Source organism: Macrotis lagotis, chromosome 3, assembly GCF_037893015.1.
Source record: "Macrotis lagotis isolate mMagLag1 chromosome 3, bilby.v1.9.chrom.fasta, whole genome shotgun sequence".
Taxonomy (NCBI): Eukaryota; Metazoa; Chordata; class Mammalia; order Peramelemorphia; family Peramelidae; genus Macrotis; species Macrotis lagotis.
This window is the reverse complement of record NC_133660.1, coordinates 236,899,773-236,925,114: the sequence shown is the minus strand read 5'-3', so window position 1 is coordinate 236,925,114 and position 25,342 is coordinate 236,899,773. Positions and strand designations below refer to the sequence as shown.

General features: G+C 42.4%; 2 protein-coding genes across 8 annotated transcripts in view; one reads left to right on the top strand and one right to left on the bottom strand.

Moving 5' to 3' along the window:
- The window catches only part of RIC3 (RIC3 acetylcholine receptor chaperone), a 47,099-nt gene extending 34,120 nt beyond the window's left edge, over positions 1 to 12,979 (top strand). Inside the window, exon 6 of the mRNA XM_074230234.1 lies at positions 965 to 12,979. Within this exon, the coding sequence (XP_074086335.1) occupies positions 965 to 1,425 (461 nt within the window). The 3' untranslated portion in view covers positions 1,426 to 12,979. The remainder of the gene's footprint in view (positions 1 to 964) is intronic.
- The window catches only part of TUB (TUB bipartite transcription factor), a 145,650-nt gene continuing 132,898 nt past the window's right edge, over positions 12,591 to 25,342 (bottom strand). For 6 of the 7 annotated variants that reach the window (XM_074230227.1, XM_074230231.1, XM_074230228.1 and 3 more), the window contains 4 exons: positions 22,211 to 22,309; positions 20,337 to 20,508; positions 16,768 to 16,893; positions 12,591 to 13,494 (listed from right to left, as the gene is read on the bottom strand). In XM_074230227.1, coding sequence (XP_074086328.1) covers positions 13,484 to 13,494; positions 16,768 to 16,893; positions 20,337 to 20,508; positions 22,211 to 22,309 — 408 coding nt within the window. In that variant the 3' untranslated portion in view covers positions 12,591 to 13,483. Of the gene's footprint in view, positions 13,495 to 16,767; positions 16,894 to 18,650; positions 19,889 to 20,336; positions 20,509 to 22,210; positions 22,310 to 25,342 lie in introns of those variants that run through there. The other variant, XM_074230229.1, reaches the window with a different exon arrangement.

Here is a 25,342-nt window from a genome sequence, read left to right as displayed (position 1 = left end):
CAGAATCTGCAGGCTGAAAATGTTTTACATTAAGGTTGAGTTTACCAATTATAATAATGTGCAAATGGATTTTGAATTCTCCAGCTTTTCACATTGTGCGGCAAGCATGGGGCCTGCTGCCAGCCCTGGCACATGAGTTACAGCCCGGCCCATCTGCCTCTTGGGCTGGGGCTTGGCTGACATAGATTTATTTCATTACTTTCCTTAGTTGGCAACATTTTTGTTTTTTCTCATTATCAGAGCTGGGATTCAGCATGGCACCTCCTGCATTCCTTACTTTATTTACCGGCCCATTCTGTTCTTTTGTTCTGTTTTGTGAAGGCAAAGAAATCAACAATAGGAATTCTGCCTTTGGAAAGCACAGTGCTTGTCATACAGGATCTCAAGCACGTCTTGCTCTACACGGACGGACAGACACTCACCAACTATTTCAATTGTATTGCTAAGTAGGATTCACAAAGTGTTGTCTTTTTCTCCAGACAGGAAGCTTTTAAAATGGTTCCAAATATAAACTGTAAACATTAGCTGTGCCTCTTTCGGTAGGCGTTTAGTGTAATTCTTCAAGTGGAAGATTTTTGGCTGTTTGTTTAATCTTCCTCTTCAGTCCTACAAAAGAAAGTACTGTGTGTGTGCCTGTTTGTTTGTGTGTCTGTGTGTGTGTGTGTGGGGGGGGGTGAAACAGAGATACCAAAGCATATTGTCCTGAATGCATAGTCATTTATAAACCCATTTTCTAGTTCTCCATGCTCAGGAAGGTATTTTTATCTGGATTGGTTTGTGTTTCTGAGAGCATTTGGACAGTCAAACAAATTACTGAAGTGAAACTTAAAAGCCATTAGGATCATCTGTAAGCTCTTGAAAGGATTTTTCAGGATGGCTGCCCTCTCTGAATCTTTTTTTAACCCTGTGTTTTATTTCTTGAAAGGGTATTTCCAGACTTTTCCCCTTCTGTCTTTCTGTGTAGGCTACCCAGAGGAGACCTACCCAGTTTATGACCTTTCAGACTGCATCAAGCGAAGACCAGATACCATCCTTGTGGATTATCCCGACTCGAGCCAAGCCTCTGCTGAAGAGATAGCAGAAAGAATGGGGGGGCTGGAGGAAGAAGAGGACCATTTGTGCTGTGCAAGTCTACCAGGTGACCTGGGTGAAGTCAGCCAGGACTTCCAAGCCCAGAAAAGCAAAACTGACAGTTTTAGTGACCATGACAGAGTCCTGCTTCCAAGCCAGAAATCAGAGTGCACTTGCTGCCAACATGAAGAGGATGATCCTGCCATTATAGCAGAAAATGCGGTGTTCCCCTTGGACAGCAGAGAGCCAGAGGAAACACACCTGTACTCCAAAGAGGCAGAGCTGGGAAATAGATCAGAGGAGGCGGATGGGGTGGGTGCCTTAAGGAAACGGAACCTTCAGGGTTGTGAGTGAATCAAGGCTAGGTGGTTAGTGGTTCAAAGTCCAGAAGTTAACCCATTCGATTGAACCTCATCCTTCACCTTTGGCCCACTGACCCATGTAGTTTCCCATCCTATTGTATAGCATCTCTCCTCCTCTGTGTGACTGGTCCAATGTAGCTGATCCCAGACCATATATTTGTTGACATGCAGAGATAGAGGTGAAGACAAGCTCTTCCTCTTCCAGCTTCTGAGAATAGTCAATGCATTCATTATCTATTAAAAAGTCCTATGCTTTTGCAGGGGACAGGAAGCCAACCTAGAAGCATAAACCCATTCCTTTTCTCCCAGAGTGGTGGCCAGCGGTGGATTTCCTTTAGGCAGGCAGAAGTTGGTAGACAACCATTCATGACTAGATAAGCCCAGAGTTGCTCATTTATGTGAGTTTTGGTATAAAAAGACTAGGCAGTTTCCTTCAAAGGAGATATTAGTTTAATTTATATTGATAATAAGTTAAATGTAAAATGGATTTCTTTCCAAGTGTCACCCTTGTTGAGCAAAAGAATCCTAACCTAAGAAAGAATTCCATCTACAGCCGCACTTACAAGGAGTCATTCAGCCTTTGCTTGAATACCTCCAGTGAGGGACATGCTTCCTTCTGAAGGGGCTAACTCTGAGAGCTCTAATTGTTGAGAAGTTTTCCCTGACATCAAATCTAAATTTTTCTGTTTCTCCATCCATTGCTCCCCAATCTGCTCTCAGAGCCTTATCAGAATAAGTTTCCTCTTTGTCCATCCAAGTAACAATCCTTCAGATTCTTTAAGGCATCTGTCCCCTACGTCTGAGTTGGCCTGGCCTGTCTTCAGGCTAAACATCTCCAATTCCTTCATGTCATTATCTCAGTCAAAGTCCTTCACCATCCAAGAACCTCTGGTCACCCTCCAGCTCATCACTGTCCTTCCTAAAATGTGAGGTACAAAACCAAATGAGGACAGAGAACCATAGGATTATCAGCCTAGAGAAGCTATACCTCTTAATATAGCTTCAGGTAACATTACCTTTTTGTCCATCAAACTACCCTGTTGACTCCTACTGAATTGCAGTCCACCAAAATCCACAGTTTTTTTCCAGATCAGTTTCTCCTGGTTACATCATTGACCATGTTTTTGTAAAATTGATTTTTTGAACTGATCATAAGACTTTACATTTATCTATATTAAACCTCATTTTATTAGATTGATTCAGCCCAGTGTTCTAACCTATCCATTTTGGATTCTGACTCACTGATCCTAGATTTTTGTCATTTGCAGATTTGGTAAACATACTATATTTAAACCTCTATCTAGTTGATAGAATATTGGGTGGTGCCCCAGTCAAGACTTTACTCCAAGTTGACATCAGATCAATCCACTAACTACTTCTAAGATCCATATTTGGCCAACTCCAGTTCTATTTAATTTGGCCCACATTTTCCCATCTATAGTGAGAGGGGACAGCTAGGTGGTGCAGTGGATAGAGCACTGGTCCTGTATTCAAGAAGACCTAAGTTCATATCCTACCTTAGACACTTAATTAGCTGTGTGACCATTGCCTTACAAAAAACACCCCCCCAAAAAAAATATAATGAGAGATTTAGCCATATGTATAGAGAAAAGTCTAGGGAAATTATCTTCCATATCATTCCCCTGGTCTATCAATTTAGCAATCCTATCAAAAAATAAGAAAATGAGGTTGGTTTGACATAATCTATTTTTCATGGAGCTCTCATTACCATCCCTTTGGTGTTATGTTCTAGAACTTTCCTAGGAAGTCAAGTTCAGTGGGCTACAGATTGTGGCTCTATTTACTTCCTTTATTTTAATCTGAAAATTTTTTATTATTCATGCCATGTCACCTCTCCCTTTCTCTTTATGTTGTTGTGAAGTCATTTTTCAGTCCTGTACAACTTAAGACCCCATTTGGGGTTTTCTTGGCAAAAGTATTGGAGTGGTTTGCCTCTTTTCCAAATGGGAAAACTAAGGCAAACAAGATTAAGTGACTTGTTCAGGGTCACTCAGCTAGGAAGTCTTAAGTAAACCTGAAGTTGGATTTGAACTCAGCAAGATGAGTTTTCCTGACTTCAGGTCTATGTATTATGGTGCCACCTGGCTCCTCTCTAAATCTTCCAAAGAGCTTGGATGGTATCTCAGTGGTCCTTTCTGCTAGTTCTTTTATTTCCCTGGCATCCCCATTAACCATCTCAGTTCTGTCCTCTACTGCCCCAATATTATTTTCCTTGACAAGAGAATAAGGAAAGGAATCCAAGAGCAGCTTCCCCAGAGATGCTCTTCTGCTTGAAGGTAAAGGCACCTCTGCTAATAGGAAAATGAGCCCTGGAAATTTTACATGGGAGATTCTCAGCTTTTCAAAAACTAATCTTATTTTAAAATGATTCAAGCCCAATGTAGCCAGCCACCCTGGTCTTCTGAAGCACTTGCAAACCCAGAAATCTCATTCCACCTTAGTGGTTGTAGCATCCCCTGTGTGGATGGGACTTCTAATTCAGCTCCTCCTACTGCTCACCCCAGCACCCTATCCCTATACAAACAGAAGATCTTGAGGACTGGTGAGGAAAGCTCAGGGAGCCTAGAAAAAAGGAACCAGGCCTTCTCTGGAAGCTATTTCTGAACCTGTCCCTGTCTCGGAAGGACTGAGACCATGGAGACATGCTCTGAGGGTCTCAGAACTGGAAGAGACGACCACTTCTAGGTCTCTGTTACTTGAGCAGGAATGACCCCATGGAATCTCCAGAATGTCATTGTGCTCTTGGAAGATGCTCAGGGCTGAGAGCTCACTACTTCCCAAGTAACCTGTTCCAGCAGCTGTTTGTGAGGAAGTAGTTTTGGTTTTGTTTTTATAATATAAAGTTCAAATCACCTATTGCTTCTAGAACTAAGAACAAGTTTAATGACTCTTCCAAACAGTAACCCTTAAGATTGGGGGGGGACAACACAGTGTTCCCCACTCCTCCCCTACCCCTCCATCTAACCCACCCATTCCCAGTTCTTTCAACTGATTCTAATATGGCATGGTTGTAAGCTTTCTCAGGTACCTTTTTTTGGTACACTTCATCAGCATAGTAGCTCCCTCCACTGACACAGATTTCGACCTCTTAGTAAAGCATAACAGTTAATGGCCTTTAAGAGTTGTGGCCAGAAAATTCATTACCTTAAAACCCATCAGGAGATGAGGCTTTTTGAGCTTAGCTAGAGTTATCCTTGGCCAACAGTCAATGACTTTGTAATTAAGGCTTTTGTGTGCAACCCCAGGGAGTTGGACTTTGAGAACAATTTCATATCACTTTGAGACATTAAACTTTAGTGGAGATGGCTGATCATATCCCATCTACAATGTGGCTATCATCACTGAACTGTCTTCATCCAGGAAGAAAAGATCAATGACAATAAGTTCTGTCGATTAGAGATGTTCTAAACTCTGCAGCTGACTGGAAGCCTAAGTGATATATTTGGGGTTAAAAGAGATCTGAGGCTACACCTGTTGTTTTTGTGTTAGAGAAACTGATGGGCCCAAGAGTGGGGATGAGTGGAGTACAACTGCAGAAATTGGATATTTTATCCACTTTTCATGGAATTATAGAATTCCAAAGCTCATTCCCTTAGGGAGACTGCAAGCATTTGAGAGGTGGATGGGGAAGGCAGAACTCTAGCCCCTCCAGTTCCTTCCTTTGCTAAAGAGGGAAGGCTGTTATTCACTAAGGTCATTATCTGGAGGTCCTGAGAACATCTGGAAGGTTTGAGCTTTTTTTTTTTTTTTGCTATAAGCTCAAGGGCTCAAGAACATCTGGGAGTGGAATCAGTGAGGCCACATTCTAGAATATTCCATCTTCATATTCTGATTAAAACCTTGGGACCTGTTAATTATACATGCTGTCAGCTCATTTCTCCTCATCAGTTCCCTTCCTAATGGCTATCATGCTGTTCAACCTACTTTCCTGGTTTTTGATTCCTCAATATCAGGTTCGACATCTTTTCTCCTTATTCTATGCTTCTCTTATCCAGGACAGCCCTACCATACTCCCCTAGCTTATTCTCTAGCCAAATTTGTCCCTCTTCTGGTCTATTCCTCTGTTCCCTTGAACCCCTGCCCTGTTATAGACAAGCCCCTAAACCTCAAACATTCCTTGTCTTACATGAACTGAAACCTGGGCTGTACTCTGAGGACACCACATCTCTCAGCCTTCTCTAAGAAAGGCTTTTCTTGAACACACTATCCTACAGTTTAAGGGTGCACGAAAAGGCTCAGGCTACTCTTGTGCTCCCTTCTTTGGCACACCTTTCTCCCCATTAACTAAATCTTGTCTCCATCAAAGTTCACACCATTTGATTATACCACCAAATCCTCTCATTTGTGATTTGCTGAAGGGAAACACCCTTCCCCAATTTAGCTGATTCATCCTGCCAGCTTCTTCATTATTCATGGACTCTGATCTCTCTGTTCTCCAAATACTTCAACTCCTATGAATTCTAATCTTAGTCAGACTTCCAAGACTACACTTCACTTTCCTGTGACCCACCATGGCCATTAAACCTTGGTTTCCAGATTCTCCTCTCCAACTCCAATCTCCTCTTTCTACCCTCTTCCACTCTTGCTCCTAATGCTTTCTAGCTCTCCAACCCCTCCATCTTGGCCCAGTCTCAACTTCCCATTATGGTTTTAGTTACCTCTCTCCTCAGTCTTGACCTTTTCAGTAATTCCCTGGACACCACATTGGAATTATTTACCCTCTTTAACTGCTCATTCTTCCTACCTTCCTCTTTCTTAACCCTAGGAAATGTTCTCCTATTTGACTTTTCCTCACCAAGCTGTTGAATACTGCTAGAGAAAATGAAACTACAGAATACATGTATACAATATTAATTTAGGCTTCCACTCAGCTGTTGCTCAATCCTGTTAATCCACTTTTTAGCTTTATCATTACCGCTGGACCCTCCAATCCCTCGTGATTCTCCCAGGCTTTTTCTCACCTAGTAGGTCCCTTCATGCTGTGGCCAAGATTTGCTGTCACATTCCCCAGAATAATTGCTATAGACCTTTTTCTCTTTTCCTGAAGTTCTTATTCCCAATCCTATCCCCTACACTGATAGTAGGCGACTTTGTCGTCTTTACTGTATTAATTAATTAATTAATTGGACTTTGTGTCTATGATATGTACTTGCTAGAGTGTAAGCCCCACGAGGGCAGGGATTTTTGTCATATCTCAACTTTGTCTCTCTCTCTTGCACTTAATAAAACTCAATTATCCTGGACTGGACCTTAATCACCTAGTCCAACTCCTATGTTTTATTAATGAAGAAACCCAGACCTGTAGAAAGGAAGGAAACTTGAGGCACCCAACTTTTGTTTTTCCAAATTACAATTAAAGAGCTAACTCTTCCAAAATTACTCCCTAATTTACATGTCAGCCACCACACCTATGTAGTTTTCGCCAGACCTCAAAAGACCGAAGGTTTGTGTGTGTAAGCTCAAGAATTTGGGAAAGACCAAGAGAGCTTCAGACACTGCTTGTGTATGGACATGATTCAGAAATTAAAATCATATAGCTATAGAGATAGAAATTTGAAGAGATTCTAATCCAACCTGTTTCTGAACAGGAATCCCCTTTGTTGCATCCCTAACAATTAAACATACAATTTCTCCTTGATCACGTAATGTTTTATAACTGCCATTTAAAACCATGATCATATTTGTAAGTTTGCAAGGCAATGGGGTTAAGTGACTTGCCCAAGGCCACACAGCTAGGTAATTATTAAGTGTCTGAGGCTGGATTTGAACTCAGGTCCTCCTGACTCCAGGGCTGGTGCTCTATCCACTGGACCACCTAGCTGCCTCCCCGGATTGACAAGCTTTAAAAATTTATTTTTTAATTAACATTTCTTTCCCAACACCTACTCCATTTATCCTTGAAAAATAAAAACTCTTGTATCAAATATAGTCAAGCAAATTTCCATTTTGACCATGTCTAGAAAGCATGTAATTCTCCATATTTAGATCATCATTTGTCAGGGAACAATTATTCCTCTAGAATCATGGTTGACCAGAGTTCTTACAGTATTCGAAGCTGATTGTTTTTTTTTTAATGTTCTTATTGTATAAATTATTTTTCCTGGTCCTGCTCACTTCACTGTGCATCATTCAAGTGTTCATTTTCCCAAGTTTCCCACAGTCCCCTTTGTGTCACAGCACAAAGAATTCACAATGTCTTGATGAAAGTATTCCAATGTTGGACATGATTAAGGATTATAAGACTTTTCTTAAAAGTAGTTGAAGTTTGACAGCTTGCAACTTTTATTATCCACTGACACTAGTTCAGCTTTCAGGAACCACAAGAACCGATCTAATCCCTCTCCGCCATGACAGCCCATCAAATGTTGGAAGAAGATAGATAGTACAATGGAAGTTCTGGTGTTGAGTCACTTAAGCTTTCTCAACCTCGTTTCGTTCATCTGGAAAATGAAATGATTGGACTCAATGGCTTTTAAGATCTCTTCCAGTTCTAAACCCTTGATCTTAAATCTTCTGAAAACCCATCCAAGGTCAAAACTCAATTTCCATAATTGTTTAAGGATTAACATCCATGAGGTACATACATACATACACATATGGTGTTAGGCAGTGACATGTGGTGGGATCCATGACTTGAGGGGGCACAAACAATATCAGTCAGAATTTGCACTGTGTGAGCCCAAAAGAGGGTCCTGGGACCCGCTTATTTGAACTCACCCCAGTTTTGGGAGGGATTGTGTATTCTGAGGTGAGGCACAGCTCTACCTCCTCTGCCTCCCCTCACTGTAGGTCTCTGGTACTAGGTGCACTGTAAAGGGCATACAAGTGGGATTCTCTTGCTGTTCTATGAACAGATTTTGTTGAAAAGGGATTGGGCTCATGCCGGCCATCATAAAAAGGGGTAGGTGGTTACTGGCTGAAGAATAAGTTGTGAGTGTGAGCATTTGTTTCGTGTGTGTGTGTGTGTGTGTGTGTGTGTGTAGGGATGCATTTTAGTTCCCCTGAGAATCCTGGAACAATCTGAGACATTGAACATAATGTCAGTAGTACTTTGGCTAGAGAAATTATTTCCAAGATGTCTTTCACTCAGTCTCCATCTAAAGACATTAAAGATGAAACTGTTGTGCAAAATTTGCAAAGATTAGGGTTTCCTACCTGCAGACATGACAACCTAAGAAGTATCTTTGAATTTCTTTCCAGATGTTTAGTTTTTAGTGGGAAAAGTAAGACAAAAATGTTTTTGGAGAAGAACTACATCAAGGGTCCTAATAGGATCTACTGAAATATGCTGTAAAGAACAATGAACTGAAAATCAGAGGACCTTTGTTCACATGCCAATTCTACTAATTAGGGCCTGTGTGATTGAGCCAGTCACTTCCATCTCTGTGCCTCAATTTCCTCATTTGAAAGCAAGGACACTGGATTAGAATCCTAATCTTATGTCAAGGACCATCTGCAGACCCCTTCTCAGAATAATTATTTTTAAATTAAAAAAAAAAAAGCAATGTATAGAATTACAAAGGAAACCAATAGAAGAAATAGCTATCCAAAGGGAGGATCTTAAAATTCACAGTCCCCAGGTTAAGATTCTCTGGACTAGATGATCTAAATTTTAAAATGCTGCAATGGCTTGATATGAGATTAAAAATATTTTCTAGATTAGCACCCTAACATCAGAGCATCCCAAGGGCTCAGAGCTGGATCTTGGAAGCCATTTGGTCCAACTTTTAGCTGAAATAGCTTTTCTTCAATACCCCTTTCACATTCAACTTTTGCATCTCCAGTTGAACTATGGTAGGGGTGGAGAGAAAGTGACAGTCCCCCTTCCTAAGAGTCCAGTGCACTTTTGCCTGTCTCTAGGATAGTTTTTCCTACCCAAGCCCAAATGTATCTTTGCCATGCTGTTCCCATTGTGACTACAGCCCATAGGCTAGGCAGACCAAATCTAAACTGTCACCCATATGGCAGCCCTTCAGGTATTCGGCTCTACTCACTTCACTCTAAGTTCAGATTGCCCAGGTCTCTTCAAAATCATTTTTGTCAATTCTAATGGCACAACATCCCATCTTATTAAAATGTCATAATTAGTTTAGCCATATACCAGTTGTCCAAGAAGCAATCTAAGGCACTCCCTTGTGCCTTATTTCGCCCTCAGCCTCCTTAATTCCTATTTGACAATCTGTTTTGCTCTTGACTATTCTTTTCCTGGTGTGTCCTCCCTCTTAATATCGCCCACCCCCTTGTTTCCCAGTGGAGTATGATGTATTGATTTGTGTTCAACCCTCCTTTGTCCATGTCAGATAAGAATGGCTTTTTGGGTGCCCATTCTTCTCCACCTCTTCATCCACAATCATTGTTTCTTCTTACAATATCCCAATTGGGAGAAATGGTCGTTTCTACCCCCCCCTTCTCCATTTAAGTATTCTTATACCCTTTTTTTAATTTTAATTTGTTTTGAGACTCCCTATCTCCCCTGGGCTGGAAGTGCAGCCTGGGTCTTATCCCAAGATCAATCAACATGGAACCTGATTCATTTTTCTGACCCGGGCCAGTCAGCCCTCCTAAGGCAACTTGATGACTTTCTCCTCCAATGCCAGACTTAATGTCCCAGCTGTAGTCCTATTGCAGCTTAGAACTCCAACCTCAACCCTACCCACTAGCACTTGACTTCACTTTCTCCTCAAAACACAACCAGTCATTCCCCCCACCCCCTGGGTCCTGTTTTTCTTTACTCCTTTGATACCTTTTGAAAACATTCAAGTTCTGAAGGAATATTTGTTACTTCTCTTCCTATTAGAATGTTGGCACTATATCATCATATAGCTCCTTCCAATTGTTAAAATAAATTGGCCAGTCTCAATTTCTCTTACATGTTTGTATTTCAAATTTCCAATTCAATTATGGTCTTTTCATTAGAAATACTTTAACCTTCTATTAGCTCATTTTTTACCCATTTAGGGTTAGGGCAAATTACTCTTGATTTTCAATCTTTTACCTTTTAGAATATTGTATTACAAGATTTCTTGTTTACAGTACAAGGTCCTGTAGAAATTTGCCATTCCTTGGCATTCCAGACTACTGCTTTCCAGATGCTTCTAATATATTCTCTTTGAGATGGGCACTTCAGATTTGGGCCATGACATTCCTGGGAGTGCTCCTTTTGGAGTTCCTTTCAGGAGGCAATCAGTGGATTCATCTTATCTTTTTTGCCTTCTTGTTCTAATAGACCTGAGCAGTTTTCTTTTATGATTTCTTGAAATACAGGGCCCAGGGGCAGCTAGGTGGCACAGTAGATAGAGCACTGGCCCTGGAGTCAGGAGTCCCCGAGTTCAAATCCCACCTCAGACACTTAATAATTACCTAGCTGTGTGGCCTTGGGCAAGCCACTTAACCCCATTTGTCTTGCAAAAAACATCCTAAAAACAAAAAAAGAAAAATATAGGGCCCAAACCCTTTATTTAAAAATGTTTTTCAAGGCACCCAGTGATTCTTAAATTATTTCAACCTTTTCTTTCCCATGTCAGTTACTTAAAATATATCTTACATTTCTTCTATTTATTATTTTTTCCTAATATCTCTTGCTGCCTCATGAAGTTACTGATTTCTGTTTTATTCTAGTTTTTAGGGAGTCCATTTCTTGGCTGATATTAATCACTTTCTCTTCTAAGCAATTCATTCTTCCAATTCTTTCCCTGTAGAGTTATTTCCTTTTCTATCCTTTCATTTCTCCTTGATATTAAGGTACTCCTCACAGAAAATCAATTTTTCCTTTGATACCCTGCTTCAAACCACAGTCAGATTTGTCATCATCTTTATGCTAGTTGGGTTTTTTCCTCATATTTGCATATTTAATTCCTGAATTGGGGCTTGTACTCTGTGTAGGGGGCTCATGTCTACTTGGTTTCATCCTGAGTGTAACTTTACCTCCCCAACACGCACACCTTGGATCTTTAAGGTTCTGGAATATTCGATCTTCAGGGACCCCAGTGCCCACAAAATGGCTTTGAAAGTTCATCTCAGATATGAGGCACAAAGGCTTCTGGATCAAGAATGATGTAGGAACAACTGTTGTGAAAAACCCTGGCTGGTACATATAGCACTAGTGCAGTTTTTGAAGGTTAATTTAACAGTCAGATTGTGTGATGCTGTCACAGAGTAATCATGACTTCTGCCACTTTGTTTTTGCCTGGGTTGGACCTGGGTTTTTAAAGATTGAATCTTCAAATATAACCCTAATAAGAGATATTTGCTGGCTGACTAATTGATCCTCACTGCAATAACAATTCATTTATTTCTATAATGTTTTAAGGTTTAAAAAGCACTTTCTGATGCATTTGTTATCTTTATTTTGTAGTTAGAACCACAGAATGTTTTGAACTGTAAGCAACTTTGCCATTGATCTAATCCAATCCTTTCAATTTCTAGATGAGGAAATTGAGGCCTACTCATGCACAATGACTTACCCAAGGATCTCTTGCTAGTTAATCTCAGAGGCTGCATTTCAAATTGGGGTGAGTGAAGACAAAGAGATTAGGTTCAGAAAGGCCTCTGTGGTCATGGATCACACCTTTAGGTCCAGGGCTCTTTCCACTCTCCCATTTCAATAGATTCTCCTTCCCTCCATGCCAACAAGGCAAAGTGCTCTCTCCTCCCGGGGAATGCTTAGCCTTGTCCACTCATGCATGAAAATTTTATTTAAATCTGCCAGCCCCCACTGCCCTAGGAATAAGGAAAATAATCTGTAAACCATAGAGTAATGTGAGTTATCATTTCTTCTTGGAACATGCTTAGGTCATAAGTAACCATACTACTGTCTGTCTAGGAAGTCTGTTTTAAAATTTCCTGTCTGAGGACTTTGAGGCCTTACATGATAACTTTGTAAGGCAGATGGGCTCTGGGGCAGGGGAACTTGAAGCTCTCTAGGAAGGGTTAGTACCAATTTAGAAAACTACCAAGGAACAGCAAAGAACAAATGACCTTCCCCCTTCCAGGAAAGACATAAACAGCGGTGTTGAAACAGTTAAGGTTTAATTTGTTAGTATGCTTTCTGTATGTAGCCAAACACTAATTCCTATACCAGACATGTCATTATGAAAATACCAAATTAGGCATTGCACATACTGATAAATAAATACATTTGCTCAAATACCAAAGAGTTTATTTAAAAATCACTTAATAAAAGCACAGGTTCATCTAAAACTCCAGATAGTTTTGAACAAAAATAAAATGTCTGACCACTCAAAAATAGGAAAAGACACTCTTGTGCAAATAGACATAACACATTCTAGGCATTATGGGAAATGACTGGCTAAGTCTGGGCTCTCAGCACGGAGGCAATGTTGGGCCTTCTGGCCAGGATACTTTCTAATTCACTGCAAGTTCGCTAAGTTACCGGAAGCCCCTGAGGCCCAGCCCAGGTCAGATTCTAGCAAGCCTTGGGGAGAAGAGATAAGAAGAGAGAGAGGGGGCAGGAGGATCCTTTATAGAAAAGAAAAAAAAAGGCACTGTGATGAGCTGGACAATGAATGGGCGCCAAGGGGTGGCATGGGGGTGGGGGTGATTTGGTTTGCTCTGATTTGGTCTTGTAATAAAAACTCAGTTGGAATGCTCATAAAAAACAGAATGCACCCCCAATCTCTCCTTTCTGAAAGCAAAAGCACATAGAAATGGTAAGCCAAGCTTTGAGCCGATTAAGCACAAGTAGTCCCCACGGCCCCTTAAAGGGGAGAAGGTAGGCCCCAGCCTAGTGTGTGTGTGCTCCTGCCTGGGAAGCAGCGTCCTCTCACTGCCGAAGGGAGCACTGACCACCCACCTCAGGTCAGTCAGGAGCCAGCCGGGACTCACTCCCGGGGATTCGGAGGGACAGAGGTGGCCCAGCCCATGCTTCAGAGGTGGACTGAGCCGGAGCAGGGAGAAGCCAAATGTTGTCTTCTGGTCACTCTCCACAGGCGGGTAGCCAGGGGCTCACTTACAATTCTGGTTACCAATGGAAATCGGCTGCGTTAGGCCACGTCTTTGGAAGTGGAGCATCAATTGCCACCTGGGAATACATCAGGGAGAGGTGGCCCCTAATGAGTGTCCTCCAAGACGCCTGGCCCTGGCCTGCACTCAAGGGTCTTCGAAGAGGACTGGGAGAGGGAAGAGGGTGCCAAAGGAGGGAAGACGCCAACATTATTGCCAACATAAAGCCACAGAGGCATTGCAGTGGTAGAAGCTGCTTGTGTAGGAGTGCTTTCAGCACCCCGGAGAGCTTAAGGACAAGAGCCCCATGGCATCTCAAGGCAAACGTGTATGGGCCACTCAAGCATCTACTTTACAGTCCTAGCAACTCACCCATGTTTGAAGGACTCACAGGGAAGATATCTTCCATTTTCTCCTCTTCGCCGATGGGGGAGAACCTACTAGGTCTCTACCCAATCTTTCCACCCTTTGCCCCTGAGACTACTTGGTCTCCTAAATCTTAGTCTGAATGGCTTCTCATTGCCGGGCAACCTCTTCCCCTGGGGACTCCCACTAAGGAACAGGACCCTCCCCCAGCTTTCTTCACTAGTGTTAATTGTTAAGGCACTTTCCCCAGAATGTGTCCCAATTTACCCAAGAACACACATGCAAACTAATTGATTTCTTTTAAGTTTAGTAATGCAAAAAGGAAAGGAAAAAATGTAGAAAATATTTCTTCTGAACACCCTCCTCTTGCCCGGAGCCCTTGAGGAATTACCTGCTCTCCCAATCCAGAAGCACCCTCTGCCCCAAGAAGGTCAGGAAGTGAGGGGACAGAATTCCTGGGAGACATCTGCTCCCCAGCCAATACAGACTATTCTCTCAGCACGCTGAACTTGACCCGGAAGTTTCTGGACTTCAGGAAAGCCTGAAGTCTGGTTTGGATTCAAAGGGTGGTCGGGTCACCTGCAAACTCACTCATGTTCACACACACAGGTTCCCTCCGTGCACACGACAGACATTCAGAAGGGAAGGGAAGCCAATTTGTCTGGCAGGGCCCCTAAAAGTGGGAAGAAATAAAACCAGGACCAAGGACCAGCCGAAGTGGGCTGCAGAGCTCATCTGTCCTCCTAACTGAAGCTTTGACCTGAAACCCCCTTCTTCAGCCCACAGGTTGCTGAAGTCACACCTCCCCTAGTGATCAATGAGATATTGGAACTATTATGGGGTTCCATCCCTATCTTATTCTGCCCCACAGCCCATCTCACTGAGCGAGGGAAATGAAGTTTGGTGCTTTATGCTTCTGGGTTCCAGGCCACCAGTGTCCTGCCTTGCCCCCCCCAAGTCTGTATCCCCAAAAAGTCTCCATCTGCAGTTCCAGGATTCAATCATAGGATGAGGAGGGCCTTAGAGCCATCACTGTGCTTACCTCCCTTATCTAGAAGAGGAAGTAGGTGCTGAAAATAGAAGGGAGTGGGCCTCCAGAGCTGGAGAGAACTCATGTCTCTGGACCCCAGACCACAGGTTCTTTCTACTACATCCTGCTACCTCCTCCCCTCAGGATATGTCCAAAATGGTGCCATTCAGCCTCAACTTCTTCTTTTGTAAAATGGGAGTAATAAGACTTTTACTACCTACCTTCTGGGCCAGGCCTCTTTGTAAAATTTAAAGCGCTACAGACTATAAGCTACCACTGTTATTCTTATGACCTATTGTTATTAAACAGCTCCCTGGGCATACTAAGGGTTTGATGAGCTAAACTGGACTTAAGATCATAGATTCAGACCCAGGATCCATGCCATGCCCCCCCCCATGTAATCCAATATAAGGAGCACAGATTTAGAGCTGGAAGAGACCTCAGAGGTCTGTCCCCCTCATTTTTCAGATGAGGAAACTGAGGTATGGAGGAGTTAAATGATTTGCCTAAGGTCATACAGGTCATCCAAAGGAAAGCTAGGATTTGAATCTAGTTCCTGGCCCCAAATCTAAAACTCTGCACTGAACACTACTCTTGGAAAAGCCAAGCCTGGCATTCCTTCAGGCCAGGCCTGGATAAAATGGCCTCTTAACTCCAGTTGACACATGACCGTCCCGGGGACACCATCTCAGGCTCTGGCCCTCCTGAGGTAAGGGAATCTCAGTACTGTGCTCTGGCGAGACCTCAGCCCTGCCTGGGCTGAGGCTTTGGGCAGGGCTAGCCGCCACGGCCATATGCAGAAGAGCAAACTCTCCCAGACCACTCGGTGCCCATCTAACTATCCTGTGGTCTCTACCAGGGAACATTTCATGAAATATGGAACAGCAGGTCACCCACACAACACAGTCACACCCAGCCATTGGTCACACACATTTGCATAGGCAGCCACGTGTAGATATGAACATAATCATAAAGGTGAATGTGTATACACATGCCAAGCACACCAGTGGTCACTCACACATGACCAGATTCTCTCGGGTGGGATCACACATACAGAGTCATACAACATTCTCACAGGTGGAATAGTCACATTCACATGATCTCACATCCACATTTACCCCTGGTTCACCACTGAATGTAAAAGGTGGTTTTATAACAATGTGGTTCCACAAGAAACCAAAGTCCTGAGTGGGGGGGCCATGGGGCAATTTGGGTAGCAGCCTCTGATGGTGGCTGCTGTGGCAGGATGTCCTGTGTTCTGCTAGCCTTTAGGCCTCCAGGATTAGAATCCCCAAGGTCGAGACAAAGATTGACTGACATTGATTTTGACACAGCCATAGAGGGGGCTCCGAGTCCCCTCTCTCTGGGTATGGTCTGAATTTGTGAATCAAGGCTGATAGGAAAAGGGGACACTTGAGTTTTCTCTGGATCAGTGAGGAGTATGTAGCTCTCAGAACCCTTCCTTCACCCCAACTGGGCCTGCCAGGCACAGTCAAACCCTGAGAGAGGACTGGCAAGGGAGAATGAGGTGGAGGAAGGAGAGGAAGGAACAAGAGGAGGAGAGATGGGATGGGACAGGTTGGGAAGGGATGAGGAAGATCAAAGTGGTATCAGCTGAGAGGGAAGGGACAGGACAGGAATGAGGATGAGGAAATAATGCCTAATGGAGAGCTGGGTGATATGGGAAGGGGAACTGGGGCAGAAAGGGAGCATGGCGTGAGATGTCTATGTTCAGAGCGAGGACGCCTCGCTGTCTTCAGGAAAGACAAATGATGAGAGATGGGAGTGCCGGAGAGAAAGACGCCATTTCTCCTGTCTTGGCTGGAGAGGGTCCAATGTGAGGCAGTGGGGAGGCGGCCTTGGCCAGGCCCATGTGGCGAGTCCTGGGGCCACAGACTGGCTGGGGGGGCTTCCTGCGGGGCGGGGGGTTGGGGCAGCGCCCGCCCGCTTACTCACAGGCCAGCTTGCTGTCGAAGCTGGAGAGCGCGATGGCAAACGCCTGCAGGACGCACATCGGGTAGTTGTAATCCATGGTGAACACGTCCTCTGCCACCCGACCAAACTGCATCACGATGTAGTCAGCTGGGGAGGTACCCAGAAACCCCCCAAGAGGCAGATACACAGCCAAGCACAGAGACATGGCGAGCCAATGGATGCGCAGAGGCAAAGGGAGACAGAGCCATGCAGAGGGGGACAGTGGGGAAAGGACATGAGAGTTAGGGCAAGAGACAGAGAGTCACAAGAAAACAGAAAGAGGCAGAGTCATAGGAAGGCGGGGCACACATACAAGAAGAGGCAGATACAGAACCAAGGGGAAAGGCAGACAGAAAAATTGCCAGAGTGAACCACAGGGAGAGGCGGAGAGCCAGAGACCAAGGGGAGGGAAGAGAGAGTATTACAAAGTGAGTCCCAGTTCCTGGGGGCTTTGTACCCGGCCCACCCATCCCAAGCCCACAGTTGAGGCAGAGCCACAGGTGGAAAGAAATATAGAGAGATGGGCTCCCAGCAACTAGGGTTCTCCCAGAGAGCACCACAGTTAAACCTCAAACTGTCATTCTAAGACCTCCTGGTTAGTCACTGATCCTACTCATACCAAGGTCCAGCTTGTCCCAGGCCCTATCTTTAGATGTCCACAATACTCTAAGACATAGCTCATCTGTTCCCAAGTTGTGACTGCAGAACAGGCCAGTCAGTATCTCTGAGACAGAAGTTGGCTGTAGCCTGGAGCCCAAGGGCAATCTGGGCTGAAAAGGCATCCCCAGGGGAAGATCTCATTACCTCCCACAAGAGGACCCTCGTGGTGTGCCCCAGGCCCTGTCCTTGGTTCTACACTATTTTATAATTTTATCAGTCACTAGGAAAAAGGTCTATATGGTGTGATCAAACATGTGAATGATATGAAGATGGAAAGGATAGATAATCAAACTGTGTCTAAAAAAGGACAGATTGAAACTATCTAATATGCTTGAGGCCTCCCTGGGATCTTTTCCTATCTTAAGAGAACACTAAGGTAGCATTTAAGGTAGCATTCAAGGTGGTCCCACAGTTAGCTCTCTCTCTCTCTGGACATGTGGCTCCTTGACCGGACTCACATGTGGGCTGCGATCACTCTTAGGTTAATTCTCACAGCCTGCACTTTGCTTATTCCTGCCATGAATCTCTTCTTTGCCCTTTGTGTTACTGGTCATGTTAATTCTTTCAAGATAATGGGGGTTCCAAAATTTACCATCATCTGGTGTCAAAAGAAAAATACTGGTATTAAGGAGATAGATGATTGTGATAGTAAATAGCTTGGAATCATTACAGATTTTTAATTCACAATTTTTCAAAGGTGATTAAGCCCAGAAGCTAATTCTGGTCCCATCCTACTGCCCATTTGGAATGCCTACTAATAAATGAAGGCCAAACTAGTTGTACCATCTCTAAAATGACCTTGAAAAGTCAAGAAAGTGGGGCGGCTAGGTGGCATAATGGATAGAGCACTGACCCTGGAGTTAGGAGGACCTGAGTTCAAATCTGACCTCAGACACTTAATAATTACCTAACTGTGTGATCTTAGGCAAGTCACCTAACCCCATTGCCTTGCAAAAACCAAAAACAACAACACAAAAAGAAAACTACATTGAAAAATCATGAGTGTAGTGACCAGACTTGACTACAGAAGCCTGATGAAGTATAGTGCCCTCTTTTTGGCAAAGTTGAGGTGTATGGCCAAGAAATGAAATGTTGTCAGATATAGCCAAGGTTCTAAGCTTTTCCTACTAATGTTTATTACAAAGAAGATTTTTAATTGGGGGAAAGAGGAGAGGGCAGGTATTTATTAGAAAAAGACTAAATAATGTAATAAAGAAATAGTTTTAATCAAAACAAGTAGAAATCTATAAATAACTACTGAAGATGGACTGCCTTGGTGGACCATCCTACGTGCATGTCAATCTAGGTAATAAGCATTTTACACCCATTTTGGTTTTTTTTTCAATAAAGATGGTTAAATAAATCACGTTGGAGTGACTATTCACTTCCTGAAAGAGACTTTGTTAGTCTTCTGGGGTTCAAATGACATTAGTAGTTTCATCTGCAAATTAGGAGCATTCAGAGGACTTTATCATTGATAAGGAAGTTTGCCATGTGGACTCAGTATAGGATCTACTCTCCAACAATGAGAAAAGAAGCTAAGGTACATCTCCCTGTTCATTTGATGTTGACACTCAGCATGTGTGTGTGTGTGTGTGTGTGTGTGTGTATGTGTGTGTGTGTGTGTGTGTGTATATATATATACATATATATATATATATATATATATATATATATATATATATGGAAAATACTTTGCTTAAAAAATCTTCTGTGGAATTCAACATTTGTGGGGTTTTTTCCTTAAAGAACAAACAAATACAGTAAAATCTTATATCCTCCAGGTCCCTTGTTCAGTTGTGTGCTTGTGAAGATGCCTATGGAAAATAGTCTTCAAAATTCTACCTACTTTCATTTTCATAAATGATACCTAAGATGCACCTATAAGTCATCCCCACGACCACACTATAAAAGAGGTGAAAGTAAGTGGATGGGAAGATAGCTGAAGATTTCATCATGGTTCCCAATTTAAAAAAGAAATTTAATTCAAATAAAAGGAAAAGTCTGCATTTGGATTTAAAAAATCAGTGGCACAAGTACAAGATAGAAAACGTATGATTAGTTCATTTCATATGGAAAACACTGGACTTTGGTAGACTACAAGCTTAATTTTTGAGTCAATTGCAGGACTAGTTTAGAAGCCATAAAAATCAATGGGGACTAAAAATGGCTTTAAAAATGTGTCCAAATGAAGGATATGGCAGACAAGGCCAACAGTCTACCTGGGCCACCTCTGGGGGCCATAATTTAGGAAGAAGACTGAAGAACTGAAGAGAATCCAAGATGGTGAACAATTGGGAGTCATTGCCATATAAGGATCAACAAAGAGAACTGGGGATGTCTGGGATGAAGAATAGACTTGGTGGAAATATGAATGCTGTCCAGCATTTGTATGAATCATGGGAAAGAGGAAATGGACTTCTGTTCAGCTCCAAAGGCAAAGCTAGGACCAAAGAGTGAAATTTTCACAGCAGATTTTAGATTAATGAAAGGAAAAGCTAGCTAACACTTGGGGCTGTCTGAAGATAGAATTGCTGGGCTACTCTAGAAGTGAGGGTCCCACTGCTGAATGTCTCCAAGTGAAGGAGGTTGAATGACCATTTTTCAGCAGTATTGTAAGAGAGATTACAGGTCAAGTGTGGGGGCTGGATGCCCTCTGAGGTCTATTCCAGCTCTTTGATGCTATGATGGTTACTGGGGGACCAAAAATAGCTTTAACAACAGAATCCAACTAAAGGATATGGAAAACAAGGTCTTTAGTCTACCTGGGCCACCTCTGAGGGCTTGAGTCAAACTAGGCAAGATGCCCCTTCTCTTCCCACCATAAGCTCCCCTCTCCCTCAGGAGAAGCCCTTTGTCTCAGAAAGTTCCTCTCCCATATGAGTACTCACGGTCATTTGCATGGATGATCTGGAAATTCTTCACAGAAGCCTGCGTGACACGACCGTGGAAATTGAGCACATAGGACTGGGTGTCATCATTCCACACTGGCGTCTTGTTGTGTAACTCAATGATAGTGTCTGTATTCTTGCTTAGCCACCGAGCCAGTAATGTCTCCTGTTCCTGAGTGAGCAAGAACAAGACTTGTCTGAAGTAGGGAAAAGTACTGGGAGACAATTTCTAGAAGGTAGGAGAAACAGGATAGGCCAAGGGAATGAAGAGGAAATGGGGGAAAGAGGAGAGAAGATGGGAGTAGATTAGAGCAGGGAAGCTGTATGGAGGAATAGGAAAAGTCAAGATGGGAAGTCCAAATGGAACGGGTGGGAAATAGTGAGGACAGCAGAGAGGAGGAAAAAAAGAAAATGAGACAAGGAAGGGAGCCTCTGGCACAAGCGATATGGGACAGAAAACAGAAAAGGTGATTAGGTCAAGGGACAGGCTGAACTCTCCGTAGATTCTTCAAACCTCTTAGAAGCAATTGAGGTATATATTACTGAGTGGGCTGAGGGAAGAAGACTGGGCTCCATGGCCCAGGCATGGTCTATTAGCTTTAACAGATGAGCTCACAAGGGAAAGACGTGGAGACACTGAAATCACTGACATCATAGAATAAGAAAACAACCACTTGGTCTCCATACTTGATTCTTATTTTTTACATGAAGCAAGATAGGCAATAGAAGATGGAGGATAGTCCTGGAAGAACAGTATTATGAGTGCTAAAATTTAGGATAAACTGATGCTGGCAGTAAATGCTAAGGGAGAAGAAAAAGCCACAATTTTGATGACTAGAGAAAAATCAAAGAACCTGCTTACATTAACAATAAGAAGGCACTTTGAGGACAGGAAAGGGAGGCAAGCCAAGATAAGGGCAAATATCAGTTTTAAAATGGAGGGGTCAGTTAGTGGACCGGAAGCTCAACATAAATCAACAAAAAGACATCATAACACCTAGAAAACATAAAACAATCATAGACTGCATCAAGTGTGGCATGTTCTACTCTGATCAGACTACACCTCCTGCATCATGTTGTGAGTGCCACACTTTATAAAGGATGCTGATCATCTGGAGCATACCCAGGGAGGTACACCTAGGACTGAAGAAGCGATTGGAGACCAATGGCCTATCAGGATTGCTTGAACTAGGAAACTTTGGCCTGGAGAGAAGACTAAGAGGGGACATGCTGGCTAACTCCATGCATCAGAAGAGTTGTCAAATGTTAGAGGGAATAGATTTGTTCTGTTTAGCCCCAATCGACATAACTAGGAACAATGGGCATAAGGTGGCAAGAGGTGGATTTGAACTCAGTGTTTGGAAGGAAACATTTCCTTGTGAGCCCTAGTGACCAAAAGTAGAATGGGCTGCTTTGGGTGGTAGTGGGCATTTCCATCACCAGAAGTCTTAATAAAGAGGCTTGTTGGGGGGCAACTAGGTAGTACAGTGGATAGAGCACCGGCCCTGGAGTCAGGAGGACGTGAGTTCAAATTTAGACTCAGACACTTAATAATTACCTAGCTATATGACCAAGGGGGCAAGTCACTTAACCCCACTACCGAGAGAGAGAGAGAGAGAGAGAGAGAGAGAGAGAGAGAGAGAGAAACTGACTTGTAATGTTACACTGGGACTCCCTGTCTTTGGACAGTTTGGATAATCTGGTTTCTGAGATCCTGACCAGCTCTGAGATTCAGCATCATTTTTCCCTATTTGATACCTATTTCCTATCTTCTTCCTTTCCTCTCCCCACTGTGTTTAGCAACTCAAAGAAATTATAATAGACTCTGCTCTCCTGCCCACTGACTCAGTGAAGGAAGGGGAGGACTGACTCACATTTCGAGGCCGAATGGAGACCCGCTCATGCACCATGCTCATTCCAGGGATGATCACACTCATTTTCCGAGGGCCCTTAAATCCCAAGACATTAGTCTCCTAGAGAGTTCAAAAAAGAGAATACGTCAGTGCAGTCAGATTGACAAGCACACCTCCATCTTTTCAAACTGGATGGGGATGTGCACGCATTTCACAAACACACACACACACACACACACACACACACACACACACACACACATCTTGCTAAACTGGAGAATTCCTTGTTCCTCAGAGAAAAACTAGGAGCAAATTCTCCTATGTACTCAGAAGGGTCTCTGTTCCTTGTGGAAAATTCCATCTCTTTCCAATAGGGGTCAGAAATACTGACCCAAGCCAGGCAAGTCCATCTATCCATCCATATAGTGCCCTCACTCTAGAAAATCCACCTCTAGCTCTCAGTTCCCCCAATCCTTTCCTTTCCTGTATACTCCCCCAAATCCCAAGCATAGCAAAATCAGGGGGATCCAGCCTCCTGGTCTTCTCATAGGAAAGGGCTTTCCTTTCTCTCACAACAGCTAAAATAGGCTCAAGTCTCAGATTTGATCACTCCCTGAGAACGTTCATTCAGTTGTCCAACTCACAAGCCTTGACAATGTCTACTGTGTGCTTTGCCCCATTATGGGCTGCATTCACTGTGTGGGAAATAGAAGTGAATGAGAAGCATTGGGACTCCAAGTAAAGAGGGAGATAAGAAAAGGTTCCAGGCAAACCCAAATCCCTCTGAAACCATCTCATGAATAAAAAAATGAAGAAAATAAAACAAACAAAAATTTTGATTCAATAAACAAGAGAGAAAATGAAAAGAATCTTTATTACAGGAACTATAAGAAATAGTGGGGGGGGGATACTTGCCCCCTGTCAGACTCCCTTTGATTCAAAGTCCAGGGAGAATGTTTCAAAACTGGGTCCCTTATCACATGCAGGTACAGAAGAGGGCAGCCATCATCACCTGAGAACTTTCATTTTCGGGTCAAACTGCCCAGTTCTGAACTTGCCCCATCCAGGATTCTGCCTTCTTAGTGACCACAGTTGCCTGGCTTGTTGATTCCCTATCTAAAATTGTGCTCTTCATGGGTCATGGTCATCTAAAGTGGCACCTTCTCCATTCAGAACAATGCTCTGTGACTGCCATAATCCTCCCATTCAGTGTCCACCCTACTGGAATTGTATCCCTCAGCAGATGCTATGACTTAGGTCAGCATCTACTTAGGAACCTATCCCATTTCTACAGCCATGCTTTTCAGGGGTCATGATCACCTAGTCTGGAACCTACCCTATTACAGGCTTTGCAGAGGGGAACAGGTACAAAATCTACCATCAGCTGGGTTTTCCAACTGCTCCATGTGGCTACTAACAACTCTACACTCCTACACCAGTCTTTTCCTCAGGGATTTATATAAAAATAACTCCAGCAATTATAGAGCTAAATTGAAGTAGCAAGAGAATGACTTTTGGAGAGAACAAAGAAATGAATAAACTTAATACTATAAATACAAAGAAGAAACACTATGGGTTAAGCAAACCAAAAGATAAAACTTTAGAAAATAAAATTTAGTAATAATTACAGAATGAACCCCAGAAAAGAGAATAGATTGGTAACAAGGATGTTAAGAATGGGCTGAAGACATATGCAAAGAAATAAAGGAAAAGATAAAGTCAGAAGTAAGTCAAAATGAGTCTTGAGGAAAACTTTGGAAGAATAATAAACAATAGAAGCTGGAAAACTTTTTCTTAAAAGTAGTTCCCCTGAAAAAAAGAATATGGGAAACAGAATTCAAAAAGTAAATGATCCATAAGAAATTTCAGAACAAAATCCAAAAGAACCTAACAAGATATCTACAACATTTTTTTAAATAGCCTGAAAATTCAAGAGAAAAGAATTTAAAAATCACTGGAATCCCTAGAAAAGCATTAATGAAACAAAAATCTGGATATTATATTTTTTAAAACTCATAGAATAAAACTGCCTAGAACTATAGGGTAAGAAGTATTGGGAGCACCCAGAATCCAAAAGTCATTACTTGAAAGAAACTCCAAATTTGGTTCTTCCAGAAATGTTATTGTCAAACTTCAGAGTTCCTAAGACACATAAAAAAATAGTTCAGGAAGGGGTATATCATATACCAAAGAATCCCAGTCAGAATCTTATAGAATCAGTGAGCATAAATGAGAAACTCAAGATTGGAATATCATATCCAAAAAAAAAAAAACAAAAAAAAGTTCTGTGTATGAAAATAATGTCTTTTAAAACCAAGTTAACACCCACGGGGAAAATGCAGACTTGTAAAAGAATCCATTACTTCCAAACATTCTTTTTGAGAGGACCAAAACTGAGTGGAATCTTTGAAATGTAAATCAAAGAGTCAAGAGAACTCTAGGAAGATAAATAAGTTTGAATAATTTGAAATGGCAAAAATGATGATCAAACATTTGCATCTTGAAAAGGAAATAAAAAATATTGCCTCTTCTGAAGCCCAACATTTCTAAAAATCAATGGAGTTTGCAGAAGGGAGACAAACTCGGGACCTGAGGTTTTGTTTTTTTGTTTTTTTTTTTCAAAACAGCAAAGAGAGAGGGAAAAAAGAAAAAAAAGGAGTAGTCTGGGAATGTAATGGGAGAAAAAGAAGATTTTTATTTGATTCAGTTTAAGTTATACAACATATAAAGTTGGAGGAATGTAGGATCTCCTGGACCTCGCTTGGATTTAAACTCAGCAAGGGATGTTCAGGGGGAGAAGTGAAAACATATTGTGTGAAAATACAATAAAATAAATAGGTAACTGGTTTAGGAGAGAAATAAGTATATTTAAGAAAGTAGAGTTGGTGAGAAATAGTTACAAACAAAACAAACTTCAGAGATCTAATTATGAAAAGGCAAAAACAGAAGAAGTGCAAAACCCAGGCATCTAGATCTAGGCTATGTAGAGAGAAGAGAAGAGGAGTGAAATCAGACTATTCTAATTATGGGTGACTAGTCCTGATTTCATTCCCTTTTATACCTTTCTTTTTCTAAGGAAAGGAGTGATTGGCAAAGACAGAAAAATATTATAATAGAATATAATTGCAGGGAAAAACAAACCTAAAAATCACA